The 21,439-nt window shown below is 35.9% G+C and overlaps 1 protein-coding gene across 1 annotated transcript in view; it reads left to right on the top strand.

Moving 5' to 3' along the window:
- Window positions 1-21,439, top strand: part of LOC106711031 — a 33,871-nt gene that overhangs the window by 5,293 nt on the left and 7,139 nt on the right. The window contains exon 2 of the mRNA XM_045684700.1: window positions 6,009-6,175. Within this exon, the coding sequence (XP_045540656.1) occupies window positions 6,118-6,175 (58 nt within the window). The 5' untranslated portion in view covers window positions 6,009-6,117. The remainder of the gene's footprint in view (window positions 1-6,008; window positions 6,176-21,439) is intronic.

Genomic DNA, 21,439 nt, shown 5'->3' with positions numbered 1-21,439 from the left:
GCAGCAATTTTGTTATGAGTAACGTCTTATTTAAGTAGCAAAAGCTGGTTATTTTTGTTTGATTGCTGCAATTTATTTTGGAGCTCAGTACAATAGTACAGTATACATTTAAACAGACAGGTAGACGCCAGCAACAACAACATCCGTTACACGAATTGGCTCGCCCGGTGAAATACCACGACCACATAGAAGACAGGCGTGAAGAGGAAGTAATTCCGCGTTTCGTCTGATGAGTGTGATGCCTAATTTTAGTCCTTTTTCCCTTCCTACCCCTTTCTTATAAGGAAAGGATGGGAAGGGGAGGTGGATTTGATGGAGTAGGAGATGCATAGGAAGGTTAAATATTCTCTTTTTGTGCGTCTCCTCCTTCGTCGATTGAGGGTAGGCAACGCATCTGCAATTGCGAATGTCTATGGGCAGCGGTCGCATCGCCATTTTGGCGAATTCATGTGGCCGCTTGCTCGTTTGCCACCTTGTAATATAAAAAAAAAATAGGTCACATTTTTTCCAGTAATTTAATACGTATTCCATATTCAATCTACTGATTTTGTGTTAATGTCTGCTTTTTAAATGACGTGGTAATCGTGTCGAAAAGTCACCTATGTTTATGTATGTATAGCAACATTCAAATCGTAATGTTATTGCCTTTTAGTTGAGTAATGACCGATGCATTTTAAAGTCAGCTGCTAATACAAGTTTGAAATCGTAGTGAAGTTAAAACAAACGTTACAACGCGATAAAATGAATAAAACTTAACTTGTTTAACACAAGCTGATGCGATGATAGTTTATTCTCAAGTTGGTTGTTGCTGAAAGTGGGGTGCGAAGAGGGATCTCCCGAGGGAAGGTAGAAGGCGGGGAGAGGGGACTGCACGGGGACATTGCTTTTCGAATAATCTCATGTGAGCTTGTACTATTTATTACATAGATTTTAAGTTCCATCAGAAAATTGTTAGGTATATAGTATGTCGGGAATTCGATTTCAATAGAGAGACGATATTGAAGTTGCAGTCTGCAATGCCTCTGTCGCGTCGTCTGTCGCGTCTCTCGAGTCGTCGACTGTCGAAATTTTGCAGCAACAAAAAGCTGCAAAATGCGATGCAGCTGGTGGTATAACTTCCTAATATTTAAAGCCAATTTGAATATTGTAATGTGAATTTCGTCTGTCATGATTGTTTATGACCGATAGATATTAAAATGGGCTGTATGATTAAATCTCATCTCTTTATTAACTTGTTTTTACTTATTTATTAAATGTGAAGATATCTTATATTAACCAATAATCTTTTATTTAGTCAATGACTTAAATATTTTGATGGAAATCTTGCAGAGATGATGTAGATATTAAAATTCAGTAAAACATAGTAAGAAAACATACAGGACAGAAATGATGTAACCAGTAGAAGCTACGATACCAATGACGCACATCGATAAAGAATGTTTCGAAATTATTGCAAATTTTCTCAAACACAAATAGGAGAAGTCATTATAGCGAGGATAACATTTTATGGAAGACAAGCGAGTTAGCGATAAAACATTTACGATATGAGAACAATAAGTTCTTACATATGACGTACTGCATCGCAACTTATTCGTACAAGACATGTAGCAAGTTAGCAGAAAAACTGTTGCGATGTTGAAATGATTTGGTTTTTCTGTAGTGCTCTGAAATATACTTTATATTTTACAAAGTAAAGGCGGTTTCTGGCACCTTTTAGTCAAGCAATAGTTTTAAAATTGATATCTGTTTCTACATTTCTCTACCTTTATTTTAAAATGTTTTATTTTTAAAGACTTTAAGTTTGTGAGTATCATTATGGGAATACGTTTGTGTGTGTGAATGTGTTGTGTGTGCGACAACCTTATCTCACATTTTATTTAGCCAATTCAATAAATTGCATTCAGTAAGTGGCTATACTTCCACTCACATTGAAGGGCTCTCTCGCCGCCGTTTATGTTCAAATCCCTTTCCCGCATGTCGGGGCTGAGGTCGATGTATAGACGAGTGGTTTCATCGTTTATGGAACGAGGGAACATCTCGCTATTCTGATCGTCTTTCTTGTTTACTTTTAACTGAAGCGTTTTGTTTTATGTAAATTGATATAGATAAAAACATGTAACAGTTCGTGAACAAAATTGTTTTGTTCGTAGTGTTAAGTAAAACAAAACACATAACTTTGAAAAACTGTTTATTTTTTATACACAATAACTGTAACAAAACTATACGAAACGTAAAAACTTTAGGACAACTTAAACTTGTTAAAACATGAAAAAAGACACATACACACACACACACACACACTCGAAGTAGTAATATGAAAACAAAAGACGACTCCATTCGATTCATTTTTGTCTTAAATATTTCACGGCGCTAAAATGTGCCAGTGCTATTTGATACGCTGGTGGCGCCATCTACTAAAACTGAATTGCTATTAAACACCTATAAATAAAAAAATAACTACTTATATTAAAACTGATTCTATTACTACGACAATTGTTTATTATGTTTGTATTAATCAAAGAAATTAAATGAAATACGTGCAGCTTTACACCACTTGACGTCGGCATAATCAGTGTTAATGTGCCTCCAATATTCTGGTCACGGAGCAGTTTATAAGTAAGAGTTAATCCTTTGGCTTAAGGCTCACAGCTCGCCTGTGAGAGGGCACCGGGAAGGCAACACGTTGTGTACACGCTGAGGGGAGGACAATGGAAGGATTACGATAAGTTTCAGAACATGTCTAATCAAGTTACCATTCTATCAGTGAATGGTAACAATCGTTTTTTTTTATTACCGCGCGATTGATAACGGTTATACAATTACAAAGAATTATTAATTAATGAATACTTTAAAGTGCACATTTTAAACCTAGTTTTCGCTTTATCTTCGCAATACATTTACTTGAAAGCTGTAAAGTTATGTTTGTAATATGAGAAAAAATATAACCAAAAATGGTAGTTTTGCGCCGCACAATTTATCCCTCACTCCCCGGGGGACGCCCCGAGTTAGATTGCGGTAGTGCTGTCCCCGACTGGTCGACTCTACAATACAATTATTACAAGAAAGGGATTATGTAAGTTCTTTTAGTTTTTACATCATTGGTTTTAAATATCGAAGCGCAAAAATAACTTATCATCCTGTTGTGACTGTAAACTAAAATGTTTCATCAAAAAGGTTTGAAAGTGCTATCTTTTCTTTTCTTAAAAGTAAGTAAAAGGAGTCGACTGGGAAGACTGGTAGTGTTGGTTGTTATTGCTAAGGCGTATAAACTTCGAGGGCTACGAAGGCTACGTCTAGATGCACGAGTAGTGCCGCCCCTGAGACAAGTATTTTGTTTGTGACAACAGGCGATGACATATTGTGATGTCGAGTGATAGCGACTGACAATTTATTTGAAGGACGATGTAAGTTTGCGGTGTGTGGCGGCGGAGGGCTCCAGAGGACGCCGCGAGAGGTCTCAAGGGACGCCGCGGGACGCTACGGACTATGGACGAGTGCTCAATCACTGTCGTACGCATTCTCTACACAACTATGAAACGTTATTAATGGAATATAAGGGACTTTTACATTCCGTTTCTTTACTTGTTTAATGTGAGACATGTTTTGTATCAAGATTTAGTGAAAAAGATCCGACATTTGTACTTGTTTACAACAGAGAGTTTTACTAAAATATCTTATTTTTTGAAGTCTGGTATAATTGACTGATTATTTAAGGATTTTTTCTATGAGCAAGTAAACTTTACTGTTATAATTGGAAGGCATCCCAACCAGGGGTAAAATCGGCAATTGCTAATGCAATTGACTTCAAAGCCATAAACTTAGATAGGGAATAGAATGTGGGGTGGGTTATCCTTATTTATGTGCGAGGAAATGACTGCTGATTGCTGACTCCGCGGCCGCAAGTGTGTGGCAATGAAGGCAACACTTGACCGTTCGCTAGGGGCTAGACTAGGGGTCCGGCGAGGTGCGTTCGCCACTTTATTGCTACTTGTGTTCGAGGTGCGATTCTATTAATATCTATGAACTAGAAGTACTCAAGTATTGTCAAAAAGTTACCTTCAAATAGTTTTTGCTGAAGGAATATTTTTAAAATGATTTTATATTATTCAGTTTGTAGATAGAAGTGCATTTTAAATCGGCGAGGACAGCTTGTTAGTTCCAATTCGAGTTACAAACTGCAGTACAAGTGCGTTCAACTGAACTTTGTCGACAAGAGTTTGCTCAGGTTTTTGAGAAATGTACTGGTTTTAAAATTTTTAATAAAATACCCGTCGAGATAAATCAAAGAAACATTTTTTTAAGCGACTAAAATACTAAGTAGTTTTCTTAAACAAGGAAAAATTTAAAATGTTGTTCTTGGAAATCTTAATTTCACAAAATTCCAGATGTAGGTTCTTATTTAATATTATGATAATCAGTTTTGATTAAGAAATAACTATATCAAGAAATAATTTTGTAAAAAAACACGACCACATACGTATAATAAATTTACACCGCGCAATTCAGTGCAATGCAGTAAGCTATCCTGCACTGCAGACTTTACACAGGATCTCTTCAAATTATTTCATTTGACTCAAAATAAAATGTTGTACCACCTTTACTACTGTAGTACCAGTTGTACCAAAAAAGGCATCATATTATGGTTAAATAAATGCATCACCATGTTTTATACAAGTTTTTCAAGTCACCGCAACGTTCTTTTCTCTTACGTATGTGATACAAATGCATAAGGGCTAGTTCTACTTATTGTTGTTCAGGTAAAGTTTGTTTACTCTGTCTGCATCTTAGTTTGCAGTCGCTGTCGCTGTTGCAGCGTAGTTCAGAGATGCGGGTTTACTTGCAGTGGAGTTACAATAATGAAGTGATTGTTCTGTTGTTTACTTATTTGTAAAAAAAAACTGTGTTGTTTTAATAAGTAGTAGAAGTCGTTGCTGTATTCTGTATCTGATTATGAAATATATATGATGAATATATGTTTTTAATGTACATAAATGAAAAGACTATAGGCAATCTAAGTCTTTTTACAAAGCTCTACTTTCTTTAAAGAAAAATACAATACTTGGAAATATTTCTGGGTACACATTAAATAATTGCAGTTACGATATTTCCGTAAGACAACAAAAGGTATTCGATAGTAAAAAAAATTGGAATCGCATAAGAATCTAATAATACTAGTAAAGTTTGGTCGCTTTGACTAACGACCGACTGCCTCCCTCAATAAATGGCACACAGTTTTAGACACGTGCCCCCCTTACCCTCTCCGCCCCCCCCCCCCCCCCCTCCTCCGGGACACACACACATACACACGCGCGTAACGGCGTATATGTACTTTCAGTCGAAATAAAATCGTTTCTTGTCTTCTAGGGTTGTATATTCGATACGTACATATGTTATAATAAATTGAAATATTTTATAAATATAAAATAATAATATTAACTCTGTCAGTCGACAAAAGAAGACGTCTTCACGAGCTATATTGGATAACATTTTGCAGATTTTCGTACAAAATCTTTTTTATTTGTGATAACCCTGTTTTATAGTGTCAGTAGAGATGGGAGGGGGGGGGGGGCGCTGAGTGCGCGGGGAGACCGGGCTGGGTTCGATACGCTGCTGGTGTTAGACAATCGCTCGGAGCGCGACTTGGCTCATGTTGCCCCGACCTCCCCACATGAACGTTAACGTTTCTTTGTCAATAAACACATACTCATGATATTTGTTTTTTCCTCTTTATCTGCTTTCTGAATGAAGTTTTTACGGTTATTTGCGTACATCTGTTGTCTACTTTGTACCTATCTCTTATATAACAAACAATATTATATACTCATGTACACATATCGTATCCTCTTCAAATTAAGGAGTAGAATAGTAGAAATTGAAATAACTTTCAATTTCTACTATTAGTACTAGTAGTTCGAACTTTCGTGTTATTTTCAGCGTAGACTAACAATTACTTACTTACTTTAAATACAATTTGCATTAAATATTGAAATAGTATTTGCTTGTCTCAGATGCAACGTCCGTGGAGATGAGCGCCGGGTGCGCCGCCTGTCCCGCCCCGCCTCTCTCCGTCTCGCTCGCACTCCCCGCGGCGCGCTCGCGTCCTCTCCCTCCCGCGTCATGCCGCGCGCGCACCGGCATCGCCTTCTCTCAACGCTGCACTTCTTACTTCTCACTGGTGAGTTTGTACACACATTTTTACAATAACTGTTATTACTTTATATGAAGAAGATATCAAGATTATAAGTTGGTGGTTTAAATCTGATATAAGCCGAGCGAAGTATTATTGAAGGATCTGTTACTGACACATAATCATCAGCTCACTATAAGTTTTCACAGAGGAGCTGGGAGCCTACCCTGAGAGGTGACTAGGACATAGTCAACCACGCTGGCCCAGTGCGGATTTACTTCATACATATCTCTGTCTTTCTTCGCACATAATATGTGCAGGTTACGTCGGATAAATGTGTATATGTAAATCGTTAATCGAAAAATACATTGGTGGGGGAATTCAAACCCAGAACCGGCAGATTACAAGTAAAGTGCTCAACCCCTGAGCCGCCGACGCTCTTTAATTTAATTTATAGAATTATTATAGTTTCAAAGTTAATTCAATGTTAATTTTGCCTTTAAATAAGATTGATTGTTTCGCCAAGTGGGCGATCGATGTTAAAATGTGTAAACAATAAACGATCATCGTTACGATCCTGGCGTCAAATTGGACGCGGTGTCGAATAAAATGTGTGCTATAAATCTCTCTTTCCCTCGGCCTCGGCCATTATCGGCTCGGCTTCCGCTGCAATATCCCTACCGCGGCTCGTTTGTCAGCCGCGGAGTTTTCATAATAATTCGCAGTTTATTACTGAAACTTGAGAATGATCTGTTGTACTGCATTCTACTGATAACTTCTGTTTCTCGTTAAAAGTATGAAGCTGGAATTTATCAAATTAATTGGCCATTAACTGCCAATTTTAAAGTCAGCGTCAAAACTTTTCTGTTTGGTGTAATAGAGCGGTTGTCGCTGGCCGGAGGGGGGAGCAGCGGGGGAATGCTTAATAAGGTGTTTGTTTATTCGAGCCCTGAGTGTCACCAGTCACGGAGCTAATTACGCGGCTTGCGGACGTGAGCTGAAGCGACGTAAGAAGTGAGGAAAATGAGAGGAACACTTTAAAGTCATCCTTCTTGCTTTTGAAATATGTTTCACTTTAAACTTTATTTTAAGACAAGAACGACGGATAATATTGTAAACACGATAAAAGTTGTATCGTCATCTTTCTGCGTCGTACCCGCTCTGAAAGTATTCTGTCTTTCAAAATAAATCATCAAAGGATTGTTGTAATAAAGCAATTGTGTTGGTGAACTTTATGCTCCTAAAACTCAATCAACTCAATACAATCAATAAGTACTCGTTTAATTTTATGTTAATGCTCTGTTGCGCCGCGCCGAGGTCGAGCTGGGAATTAAATGATTTAGTTGTCGCCGTTGGTTGCCATAAATTGCGGTCTGAATGTTTTCAACCTTCGCCGCGGGACCGACAATTACCACTAATGTTTTAACTCGGACCTGCGTACGTTTGACATTATGACCTTTTGCATTTAAAACGTTTTAAAGGAGGTGGATTTTGAAAATGAGTGCTAATTGCCTGCTCTTTTAAACTAAAAAACCTATGCAAATTTTACACAGTTCTACAAAATATATTATTATAAATTAACATTTCCATTGTAGTCGCGATGTCTTGACATGCGAAGAAATGTGCAGAACTACGAGTAGTATTCTATTCTTGTCAACAGTTTAGTCTAATTCGTCATATTAGTTCTTGTCTACGAAACTTTTCCCAACTTAGTCATCCTCGAGAGCTGTACAAATTTGTAGCTTCGTCTCTTTTCCTCCTATATTGTTATCTTTGCTGTTCATCACTCACAGCGACTCTACGTCGTTGTTACCCCCTCCCTCTCTCACACACAATGTCCTCCTTGTCTACGGCTCTTGCATTTCGTAAAAGTTTAGAATTGCTGCACAACATGTAGTTTTGTTCTTTTGTTTCAAAGTAGTTGCGGTCGCGCTGCGGGACGCGGATTTTCTATTCTACCTGCAGACAGTATTTACTTTATACTTGTTTCCGTGGAATAAGTTTATATCTGGAGATATATTTCTATGTTTTTATTTAATAGATGAACCTGACAATAAGTCAAAAAATAAAATTAAACAAAATAACGTTTGTAGATCATCCTACAAAAGTTTTATGAAAATCTTTCCAGATTTTTTATGGACATTTAGAGGACAAACATGCAAAAATATTTTTAGTATAATATATTCACAAAATTAATAATATAAGATGTAATTAAATGTAAAAAGTTTTATTTAGAGCAAATATTTCATATTTTTCGTTAACAACGTTTTGTTGTTTCTTGCAAAATGACATCAAAAATAACTTCGCGGGCGGTAAAATGCTTGTCCTTACAAAATTTTTTCGCACGTTATCCATCATAAATATGTAAAACTTCGCTACATTGGAGATATTCTTATCACACACGCGGCGATGTAACATGACGCGAGTTTTTCGTTGAGGAAAATATCAAATCAACCTCCGACCTGAATTTCGTAAGGAATAAGGTCGCCTGTCAGTCTGTCACGCACGCAGCCAATCTGTACTGGAAATATGTAATTATTTTATGTACTGCTAACACACATATAAGCTACGTGACCTCTTGAACACAATAACTGTCGTAAGTACGAGAAAAACACTCGAGAATAAAGAGTTTTTTGAGGTTCAAGTTTGTGCTAATACACAATAGCTATAAAGTAAATACTGAATTTAGAGTGTTGTGGCAAAGTTATGGTAAACTCGCTTAAGCCCGCGACTTTGTTCGCGCGGAATTAAAAAAAACTTAATAAGCTTATGTGTTGTTCATATTATGTTTTAAATGTATGCCAAATTTCATCGACATCCATGCACGAGTTCTGCAGATACTTTCTAACAAACATCTATCCATACATCCAAACATTCGCATTTATTATATTAGTAAGATAAAGTATAATTTGGAAAGAGAAAGAAAAATAATAAATCTTGAATTAACAAAAATAATGCAACAATACTTTTCTACTTACACATAAGGTTGGAGCTATTTAACAGAATCTAAGTCCACAGAGTAGCTATGGAGTGCGGTGTGTGCTCTGCAGATTGTCTACCCTGTGCGCTGAGTGGCCACTTCTGAAAGTGGTCACATGTGACCTCCTCTTACTAGAGGATACTTCTGACGCTCGCAGGATAATGAACGCTCTAAATTGTTTATATCTTAAATGTAGTTCTGGTTTTGTGTTTCAGTAGGGTAGTTAGTTAGGTTAGGTTAGTTAGTTAGTAGGGTAGTTTTGTGCTCGTCACTTTGTAATTAAAAATAATTCATAGACAACAATAACAACAGACATTTCTTAACAATATGTCGTGAACAAAGGTGGGCATTAACTCGTTAATCCGTTAATCGTTAATTAACGAAGTTAACATTTTCCTTAACGGATTAACTTTTAAGTTAAATTCAAAAAGTGTTAACGCTCTTGTTAACTTCCGTTAAATTCTACTTCCGTTAATTTAGTCCGTTAATTGTTACAATAGACACTTATTGACGTGTTGTCATTTTATTTAAATTATGCATCAGGCTACATTCGTAAGTTCGGCTATGTTCGGCGACCGTCGGCGAGTCGAATGGTGAACGAGAACGAGAGAGAACTAGAACGAGCGAGTGTGACGCATGTCATACAATACACCGAGCGGCCGGGATAGACGTAATCAAAAGAGTACCACAGAATCCTTGTTAGAAAATAGTGACGATTTAAACAAACTTACCTCTATCAAATATTGCGAAGTTTAGGCGCTAGACACCTTCAAAGTTTAATAATTATTTCACATTTACACAAATATCTCGAAAAGTCTTTATTACATTTTATTCACATTAAAACTGGTTTTCCTTTATTTAACATCACTTTTTTTAGAACAAGACTTTGTTATAAAATCAACATAAGGTTCGAAAACACTACTCTTAATACAATAATTGTTATACGTGAGACGCAAAATCTATTAAAAAAGATAAACTACATTACATGCATTACTCTTCAACGTCGTACCTAAAATACAACTAAACTTGGTTGCAGACAAAAATGTTTATTTTAATGTTGGAGTTTAAAGACAACAAAAAATATAAAAAAAAAAATAGTTTATGGTTCATTTGAAAAAGCGTACAAATAGGATTTTTTTGTCATTGCGTAGATAAGAAACAAACAATGAAAAATAAATTACAAAATTCGAAAGACGAAATGTGCACGCAATAAACGTTCCTCAAAAACAAAAGGGATTTAGGTGTTTATTACCGTCGTTTGTTTTTTTGGGGCTTCTTCATAGTCAACGAAAAATAATTTTAACAACAACAAAAATATGAACAAAGGATCAAATGGACAGCCGCATAGAGAATGCGATAACGAACTCGATGGATTTATGGCCCCAACCCTTCTAATGGTCGGGGATGCACGTGCGCTGCGCAAAGACAATAGCGAAGATAATTTGTTTGTTTACAAAAAAAAAGTATACGACAAAACGAGAAAGAATGAGGAAAAAGATAAAATGATTATGTTAGTGAAATAATGTTAAACTGTGTTATACTAAATTTAATATATGAAATGTCGCCACAAGTGACCTTTACAAAAAGACATCGATTTTTTTACGTATATCGAAAGTTTATTTTAAAATTAATCGAATGTCGTTGAAAATAATTCAAAACCATATTCTTACTAATTAACTATAACGATTTTGTAGGTGATAAGAAAGAGAGAAGACATCACCCGCGATCGGTTGTTTTCGTTATATCGTGTAACTTATGCTCTATACACTGAGAGTAATTTAACTTGATTTAACATATAACAATAGATCGGACGATAGATCATTAGATGATAGAAGTTATCGAAGGCATCTCAGTTGTATGGTTTGATGTGTTGAGATGTATCACTGGATTGGTTATATAGTTTATTTATCAATGTTATAATAAGTTTCCTCTGATTTTAGAAGTTTTATTATTAAATAAAAAGTACGTAAAAATGATGTCTGTTCGTGGGTCCTTAGCTAAAATAAAATAAAAAAATATTACCAAATTATACATAAAATTAAATGTTCAGTTGTTGGAGTATGAGCAAATGAATATCCGGGTGCAAATAGTAACAGATAAATGTAAATACTGCACAAAAGTTTTGATTGTTTTCTTTTGAATATTATCACATGTCTTACTGTTTAATAGAAAATTTGTGTTGTCTAAATTTAATTAGCTCTCTAATTCCGTGACGTCGGATTGTCGATAAAAAAATTGACTGAAAAAGTCAATTGTCCATCATTGTCAGTGTAGTATATAAGTGTGTGTAACTAGTGCATGCTATGTCATTATTATGGTACAGGCAGTACATCGCTCCTATTGTCTAAATTATTTTTTAGTATATTATATAACTAAACTATAGATAGGATTAGCGCTCGCCCGAGATTTCGTAAGCGCAGTAAAAATAGCCTAAGTTCTATTGAAAGTCTCGACAAAATCGGTCCATATGATTCGGAGATTATTCATATGGCCATTTCCCGCTTGCGCCTTATACTCGTGATATAAACAAAAATTAACTTTAACTGTTAACTTTAACTTGCGTTAAATTTTGGTAAATTAAACGCTTTAACGATTAACGAAGTTAAATTTTTATTTAACGAATTAACGATTAACGAAGTTAACTTTTTGATTAACTGTGCCCACCTATGGTCGTGAAGTATTAAAAAGGTATTTATTTTATAAAGCAGACGCCAGAGATAAAACATAAGTACGAGTATATACAGAATATACACTTCAGTGAATCCAATTAAACGGCAAAATCATTAAATCCCTTCGTCCCTTTTCGTTCCACATTAAGCCGGTTGTCCTAACTGCGGTCGTAACGCCGGCGCCGATGCGGGGTAATGTATTCAGCGTAACGCGAATTACATGATTGGTGTTTAATTAAGTAGAGATGATCCCGTGATTAATGGCGGTTTGGTCGCTTGAGTGGCTTGATGTATGTCGCCACGCGCCGGCTCGGCTCGGTATGGGCGCACGGGGGTACAGCGTATGGGGACACGGGCACATGGGAGCATGGGGGCATGGGAACACTGGCGTGCTCAGGTTTGCGCCTAACGCTGTTAATGAACCAAAAGCTTTAATAGAAACCTTACCTAAATTTAATTGTATACATTTAATAACTTAATATAGTAAGGCTGGAATTTAATTCGGAACGTTATGTGTTGTATGAAGAATATAAAAGACCAAATATATTTAGTTTAAAGTATACAATAGTAGTGAAAGAAAAGGGAAAGAATCTCTTATACTTGTAGTCGTTATAGAGGCGGCGTAGAAAGGCGCGTAGCCGTGACATTGTCGTAGGCAGTCACGTAGACAGTTTGATGTAGCGAGTTTCCCTACGACGTGGCTGTGCAATACGCTGGCTAAGTACAAAAAGCCGTTGCGCAGCTGTATTTGCGCTTTGAGTTTCGCTGCTCACTGTTCAGTGCTCACTGATCATTGCTCAGAGCTGGCTCGTTGAGAAATGACGTAGCGTTAACCGAGGGCTTTGTGCGGATTCGTTGGTTACGATGCAATATTGGCGTCGCCCAGTTTTATGTTCATCTTGTCTCCTGCACCCTCCCCGTCTCTCTCCCTCAACCCTAGAGAGTCATAAATATTATACTTGTAAGAAGAGTTTTCTGTTTCCTTGTATTCCATTCTTAAGACGTATTATTTAATAATACAGCACACATTCTCAGGTTATTTGTTCATTCGTTGATCAATTTTTCAAACTATACTAAAATGAAAAATAAGTACCCTATTACGAGTATATTGTAATAGCCTCAAACACAAATTCGCTTCCAGCACTTACTAAAATACTCACAAAATGATGGCAACACAAAGTGTCTGCGGGAAAGGCACCGAGGTTAGGTGGGGGGAGGGGGGAGGGGGGAGGATTTTAGTAAAGAGCTATTTGGTAGCTCTGATTGCCGAACGTTAAATTTTGTTTGATTAAATTCTCAACACAGATAAATTCGATCAGAATTCCTAAAGAGAAAAAGAGCTCCCGATTCCATCTAAACAAGAATTTATACCGCCTCAAATGAGACTCGTTTAGTGCCCCCCCCCCTCCTCCGTTCCTCCCGCGCCACGCTCCATTCTGAACGATTTTATTGCAAGATATTCGGGATATGTTCGCACTGAACGCCCTTGTCATTGAAATTTTTATACTATAACAATAGGATTTAGGTCCAGATTCGTTCGACTCGATATATCGGATTTGGTAGTATCGCGCCCATCTCTGGCTAATCCGCACAATCAACAGAATTCCATGCCCTCCCCTGACCCCGCGACCTCCCCCACCCTCACGCGCCGCACGCACAGGGGTGATGGAAATGTTTTGTATTGGAAAACTTTTACTAATTTCGGTTTGGTTTTTTACCTCCGCGAACAAACTCCTATTTATTCCAACATGACATTAATAATCACGTCCAAAAAAAAAATTAACGATCGGGCAAAATTCACGGAGAAGGTAACAATATATTGCATGATTCATAGAGAACAAAGTTAACAAACATAAGAAGTAACACATTGACATACTCTCAAAAAGCAAGCAAAAAACATTACTCTTCTGTCATTCGAGCAATAAACTATTGTTGGCATTATTACAAGTGTAACTCATAGTGCTTACTTTAAGCGAGTGAATTACACAGAGACACAAAGTTAAGAGGCGATACATCTCTGTACTCCAGAGTGACGATGTAACTACGACTGCAGATTAAAGTGTCACTGCGGCTACATACTTACACAATTACTGTATGCTTTTTCTAAGTAAACAATCCTAAACTGTTTACTTAGAAGTACTTTCTATTTGTAAATATCAAGGTAACTTAATAGTCACGTGTTTGGTTTGCTAATATTAAAAAGATAAATGACGAAAGACTTGACATTTAACAGACTGAAATAAACGTATGATATTTGCAAATTGTTATTATCAAAAAATTACTTTTAAAAATTATTGTCTTTCGGTGTAGTGGCAGCCCTAAGTTGTTACTCGGTGCTGTTGATACAGTGTGGGCATAAATCCGGTGGATCGAGCCTGGCTCTGTTGGCTTTATTATACCTAATTAATACTGTCATGTACAACGGATGTAATTCCGCTGCTTACGTTCATTGGCTTTATTATCTTAATTAATTGTTGAATATTAGTTCTCTCGACTTGCTCATGTAAAAAGTGTAGCTGGCTCTATTTAAAAGAGTTACACTTCACTAGGGATCTCTAGGGATAATGTGCAATGGAAGAAGGTAACATTTGGCTAATCGTTTTATTCTGCTGCGAATTAAATTATAATGTTTGTTTTTAAGGGTAAATTCGAACTGAAGATCGTTACCTTGTTTGTGACGTAGGAACTTGTACGAGGCGAGGAGGAGGGTTAGGTTAGGTTAGGCTGTCGTGCGACACAAATGATCCTGCGTCTCTGCCGACGCGTTTATTTTTCAATTTACTTAAAACAGATTCGGTGAGAAGTTTTACGAGGTGTTAGTTCAGTGCTGTTTGTTAGTGTTACATTAATATAAATAACTGTTAATGTCATAAATAATATACTGAACATTACCAAAAAATCCGGGAATTGGAATTGAGAACTCAATTTGACTTTTATATCCATATATTACAGAGATCTGTCCATATTCAGTTATCTGTGAAATTACAAAATCATGCAGCACTTAAAATGTCCGTATTTCCATCTCAAAGCATTCAATAAGCTTATTCGAGAGGAATTTCAGTCGATAGAACATCGTGAGCCCCAGTTGTCCGCTGAGGCGAGGCTCCGGCGCCGCTACAGCGGGCATGTTTAATTTGTTACCAACATATCCAACATCTGCTGCATTTCGCTGAATACGTTATATTCGTATACGCTCCTCGTTTATTTGAAAATTAAATCTAATATAGTCCTTACATTTTGGAATGGAAGAAGCAATATCATAAAATGTTATTTTCTACTTCAGCCAAGTTATATTATAAGCTACTACAATGTCTAAACAATTACAGACTAAATAAATATAATGAAAAACTCCATTAGCTTTTAATAATGCTTTGATAAAGTTGATACAAATTATGTTTATATAATATTACTTTACAATGACGCAAAAAGGACTACAAAAGGTTGATAAAACAAACGATAAGTCTGTAATAGGCTATTTACCGAAACAATTGTTTTGGAAATTCTTTGCTTTAGACACAAAAAATAGGATGAAAAAAATAAATTCGAAGACCTTGTTTACAGTTTCATTTTATCATTCATAGGATGTGTTACAAAATACATATAAACATTTCTTAGGATTAGTTCATTAAAATACAGCGTCCGAGCGACGGCGGATCATGTCTTATAAGATTTGCAGAGAGCAGGGAGCGGCGGCGGCGTGCTACGTGATACGTGCTCTGCGTGACAACTCGCCGCGGGACAACACGCTGCGTGACTGGCAACACGTCACTATTACATCACAAAGGTCATGAGATAACATAACTCTTGGCCTCTTTATAACACCCCTTAACATTACGCGCCTCTTAAAAATATATTCATAACATGATTATGTAAATTAGTAGAAATTACTTATGGATAATTTAAACTTTTTTAATAGTCTTTATAAGTAGAATATATAAGATTTCTAGTTACTGACTAGTTTCAGATCCGTCTGGAATCGTCGGGACAAAAGGATCCTTTTATATATTTTGCTAATAAAAAAGTTTAAATTATCCATGAGTAATTTCTACTCATTTACATAGTTTGCATTTTTACTATAATTTAATTTCAAGAGTTAACTAACTAATAACGAACACGCACACACATTCAGCTTTAGCGCAATCGTTCCGCTCGTTGGAGAATAATAGCAGCAGTAAAACTGCTCTCGCTGATGCATTTCATTTGGCTGCAGTTCTGTAGGGAGCTGCAATTACCGGACACGAAGATTTATTTATGCGTTTCTCAATTAACTTGAAGTGACAATTTCGTAATTGGACCCTTGCGAGATTGCGACGACATTTTAAATATTTCAAATTTGTAAATCTGCTCCTCATAACTGGCACATGAAGGTACGCCCATTAAATAGGCATCATTAATATTTAATTGTTTCGAAATAAAGTAAGAGAGAGCTCAGCTTCTCAATTTAAAGCAAACCTCTTCTTACATACGTAGCATGTCTACGTGTCACATTGCTACGTAGAACGTCTACGCGTAGTCTACGTTGTAGCAGATACTGTAGCAGTGAGACATAAAGAAATGTGAATAGCTTTGGGTATGTTTAAGATATTTTTGAAAGCCATGTTTCTATTCTTAGATATTAGATTTCAGATCATAATTTTTCAGTTGATAAGAGAAATGTATTTGCACGATACGTATAATTACCTCGCACTTAAATATTAATTTAAATAAAAATATTAATATACAAGTAAATACTATAAAAAACTTAAACATCACTGTTTTAAATGCAAATGTTCGTTGAAATCTCTGTTCATTACAGTTTGAAATAAATTGTCACTTTCTCACAGACTCTGTAATTATCAGCCAAAGACACAAGAAGACGAGGAAAATTCTCAGACAAGTGCAGCTGACAGTCTTTTGTCTTTAATCATACGACACAATGTTGCATGATTAAAAATCTTAAATTAAAACATTGTCAGCCAGTTATCATTTAAATTACATACAGTTGGCAAGAATTTATAATTAAAAAAAAAATCTCATACATTTTCATAAGAAACTAATAAATTGAACACAAACCAATACATAGTGCAGATACAAACGAATAAATTTTCAATAGAGTATGAATGGTCTAGTTGTGAGCAATCACTCTGATGTTGAATGCTCTACAAATTGCATTGGCGTATTAAACTTTCAATGTTATTAGAGAGATATTCATACACCCCCCTACCCGCCCCCCTCTTGCCCGGCTTGTCCCCCCGCGCCCCCGGGGACCAGAACTACGTGATTAATTTGTGAGTCTTTGAAATCTATTTTATATCTTTAATAATACATCGGTGATTTGAAATTTTAAAAATTACGTTGTTACATCAATTTCCGAAGATTTCTGAAAAGAGCTCTTTAATTCTGCTCTTCTTGTTTAATATTAACAAACACCATATAGATAACAACATATTTTTGTAATAGTTTTTAAGCAGTGGCAACTCACGGTTAGATAAAATGTAAAAGATGTCAAGTTTTTTACGTCATTTTGCGAATTCTACTAATTTAATAATATATATTCCGATTAAAGAAACAAAGTAATCACAGTTTTATGATTTAACTTGAGAAACACTGACTCTATTCAAATTATAAGTTATCAAATTAGTTTGTAGTTTTGCTTTCAAAGCACTTTATACTCTATTCCACTACGACGTTATAATGTCACTAAGTCTGTCAGTTAGTTATAACTTTTGTGCTGTCATATTAAAATTATTAGACAATCTGTGACAGGTTTCATTCGCAAACAAATTCATCGCTTCACTGATCATAATTAAAGTTTCAAACTAAGGCTGTCTACTAAACTCGATAAGTTTACAAAATAAGATAAGGTTGTCATTGTTTGTGGATAATAAATAAAGTGTAAACTAAATTATAAAATTCAACAACTGTATTGATTATTTACTTTAAAATAGAGTAACCATTACAGTCGCAAGAAATCACTATGAAATGAACATATTTACATCCATTCGCTTATAAAACTATCCCCCTCATAGCTGTACTATTTCTATGTTAGTAGGATTATTAAAGATAAAGATAAAGATAGCTTTATTTTCCCTTAAACACAGTTACATATTATAATTACATATTATTAAACCTAATTTTCGAACAATAAACTATTACTAGTAAAATAATGCTAATATTTACTACCAATAAGAAATGCGTTAGTTTTGTTAGTTTCTGTATATGCTAAACTTATTATTTAAAATTAGTATGGTTAGTGTGAGTTTTCTCCTTGATCTTCTGTGTAAGGGCCGCCTCGAGCGGTGAAAGCCTCCTCCAGATTCTTCCATGTCTTCCTGTCCGATGTTAGTCTGGTCCAGCTGTTACCAGCAATTTTTATGATATCGTCGCACCACCTTAAATGTGGACGACCCTTTCTTCTTTTGTTGTTGATGGGGAACCAGTTAGTTATTACTTTTGTCCACCTTTCGTCTTTTACTCTTTGCGTGTGTCCCGCCCATTTCCATTTAAGTCGTAATAATAATTTCACCACATCTTTAGCTTTTGTTTGTTTTCTGATTACCGTATTTCTAACTTTATCTCTTATTTTAAGTCCTAAGTAGCTTCTTTCAATGCCTCTCTGACATATCTTAATTTTATCGAGATTTTTTCTACTTAAAGGCCAGGTTTGACTCGAATACGTGAGGCAGGGCAGTAGACAAATGTTCATAGCTTTCGTCTTTAGTTCGGTGGGGATCTTACTTTTAAATATGTCTTTTAGAGACCAATATTTGTTCCATGTTCTTTTTATTCTTCTATCTATCTCTTTATCTGTCCCCGACTTGAAAGAAATCAAATGACCTAAGTAAATGTAGTCTTCGACGTATTCTAGAGGAATGTTTTCCAAATTTATACGGACATGCTCTCTATTTGTCATTACCTTAGTTTTACTTTCGTTTATTTTTAATCCCACCAAGTTACTTTGTGCAGCAAGTGAATTTAACATAACTTCTAGTTCTTGGGGGGTTTCCGATAGTAGTACTACATCATCAGCAAACCTTAAATGACTCAAGTACGCACCGTTTATTTTTAAGCCCATTTCATTCCAATTTAGTTTATTGAATACATATTCCAAGACCGCTATAAAAAGTTTCGGGGACATTGGGTCTCCCTGTCTCACCCCTTTTTCAATTTTAATAGTTGGACCATGGCTTTCTAATTTTATATTTGCAGTACTTGTGCGGTAAATCTCTTTAATGATATCCACGTAGTCCTCGTTTACCCCTTGTTGCGATAGTGCTTGCCATATTGACTCATGTGAAATTGAATCGAAAGCCTTGCTATAATCGATAAAGCCAATATAGAGAGGTTTATTGTATTCTGTATATTTTCAATTATGAGTTTAAGAGTGTGGATGTGATCCACCGTCGAGAAGCCGCTTATGAAACCTGCTTGTTCGACCGGTTGGTTATCATCTATAATTTTTGATAATCGTCTTAATAGAGTTGATGAGAAGACTTTGTACAGGCACGACATTAGACATATAGGCCTGTAGTTTGATATTGATTTAGGATCACCTTTTTTGAATAGCAGGATTATTTCAGAACTAGTCCATTGTTTCGGTATTGTTTTGGTTCTAAAGATGTGATTAAATAATTTTGTAAGTGGGGTGATAAGAAAATCTTTCCCTGCGATGATCATCTCATTGGTGATTCCGTCCGTGCCTGGGCTTTTTCCTGTTTTGAGGTTATTTATTGTGGATTCTATTTCACTTGTAATAAAGCATGGTGTTGGTTCTTTATTCATAATAGGAGTAGGATTATTAATGTAATTGTTATTTGACACATAAATTCAATCATATAATAAATCAAAGGTTAACCAAATGAAATTTATACTGCAATTCGAATATTCAATGCACATCGAGTTATTGCAAGTTACGTGACGTATGAATTGGTCTGTTGGGATTTAGGTCAAATGACATATAATACGTTACTGGAATATTGACATATATGTAATGTGTACATATATAATATGTTTATGTCATTTGTATATAATACATATGTGCAGATGTAACAGTTCGGTCCGCTTCACCGAGCTTGACAAACGAGCTGTTAATGCCTCGCAGCTGACTCTTCAATCACGTCCACATTCAATCTGCGATACTCCTAACATTCGTGGTAGAGATGCATCCGATATAGCACCTAATATATTGTGTATTGATTGGATTTAATTAATATTTTTAACCATTAATTCATTGTTTTTAAGCTATTTTATATATAAGGAGCGACAGAAAATTATGTTATATTTTATAGCCACTGAAAATATCCGACGCTGAAGTTCATTTTATTTGCACGTTCAGTTTTCGAATATAAAATTGAAGTAGGTCGTGAAACGGCGCAGTGGTCTCTTATCTTAGCCATTCTCTTTGGTGACTGCTTACTGCCGACACTGTGGGCTGCATTACTTACCGTGGGTTTCTAAGATCAAAATCTCCGTTTAATACATATTTTTTATCTTTGTTTTGGCAAATACGTTTCATAGGAATGTTTCACGGTTAGCTTAGAATTGAGATTATCTTGTTTTATTTAAGTGTATATATAAAATAATCAATTTCACAAATAATAAAAACTAAAAATTATCACATGTTTTTTTAATAGCATCTAATCTAAATTAGTTAATATATGAATGAGCCATAAAGAAAATCAAATCAACACATAGCATTATTGTTGCACGTTATGTAAAGTGGCAGTTCGTGGTAAATTCCGTCGCTCCCTGCGCGGGGCTTACGAGCTCAAAGCTCAAAAGCTGCGGAGAGCTTTATTTGATTGCGTGCAATCGGAAAATCGAATTTGGACAGTTTTGTGACAGTATTTAGAACATTTTATAAATGTACAAAATGGTAATCTTACTAATATTATAAATGCGATTGTTTAGATGTATAGGTGGATGGATGTTTGTTTGAAGGTATCTCCAGAACGGCTCAACGGATCTCGATGAAATTTGACATACATGGTGTAGAACATGACTTGGAAGAACATATAGGCTACTTAATAAGTTTTTTTTTAATCCCGCGCGGACGGAGTCGCGTACAGCTAGTTATTAATAAAATATGAATAAAAAAATAAATGTGTATTCGTGGCACGAAACACTATATTTTTTTTTCTCTTGAGCGTATTTTTAGAATAAATTTGCTTTTAAGAAACATATGAGAAGATAAGAGCTTCGTCGGTCATGTGCGGCACTGGACAACTCACCCGGTCACGTCTTTCCCCCGCCACGCGCCTCCCTACACCCACGCACCTTATTTAAGAGACGGGCACAGACACAGCGACTTTGTTTGATACGACACCAATAGCTCATAATTAAGTAAACCAAATAAAATGATTTATAGAATAAAAACAGAAACAAATAACGTTACATTATAAAATAAAGTACACTCCGACTTGTTGAACGAGAATCCTGCTGTAGAATTACTTTGTAATTAAACCTACAATCCTATGAGACAAATGCAGGCTGGTTAAAGCAGTCTGTTGTGTTATGAGGCTCAGTGAAAGCGCTTCAGCATAACAAAGCGTTAGTGAGCGGCCGCGGCGAGCCTCTCGCTTTAGAACTGCGACAGTAAAAGCATGCGCTAGGTTGTGGTGCGCCATGTGCTGTCAACTGATTTAGTAACATTGCCTTGTATTGTACTAACTGATAACTACTGTA

This window comes from Papilio machaon, chromosome 27 (assembly GCF_912999745.1).
Source record: "Papilio machaon chromosome 27, ilPapMach1.1, whole genome shotgun sequence".
NCBI lineage: Eukaryota > Metazoa > Arthropoda > Insecta > Lepidoptera > Papilionidae > Papilio > Papilio machaon.
The sequence above is the reverse complement of the archived record's forward strand: the minus strand, read 5'-3'. Positions and strand labels throughout refer to the sequence as shown.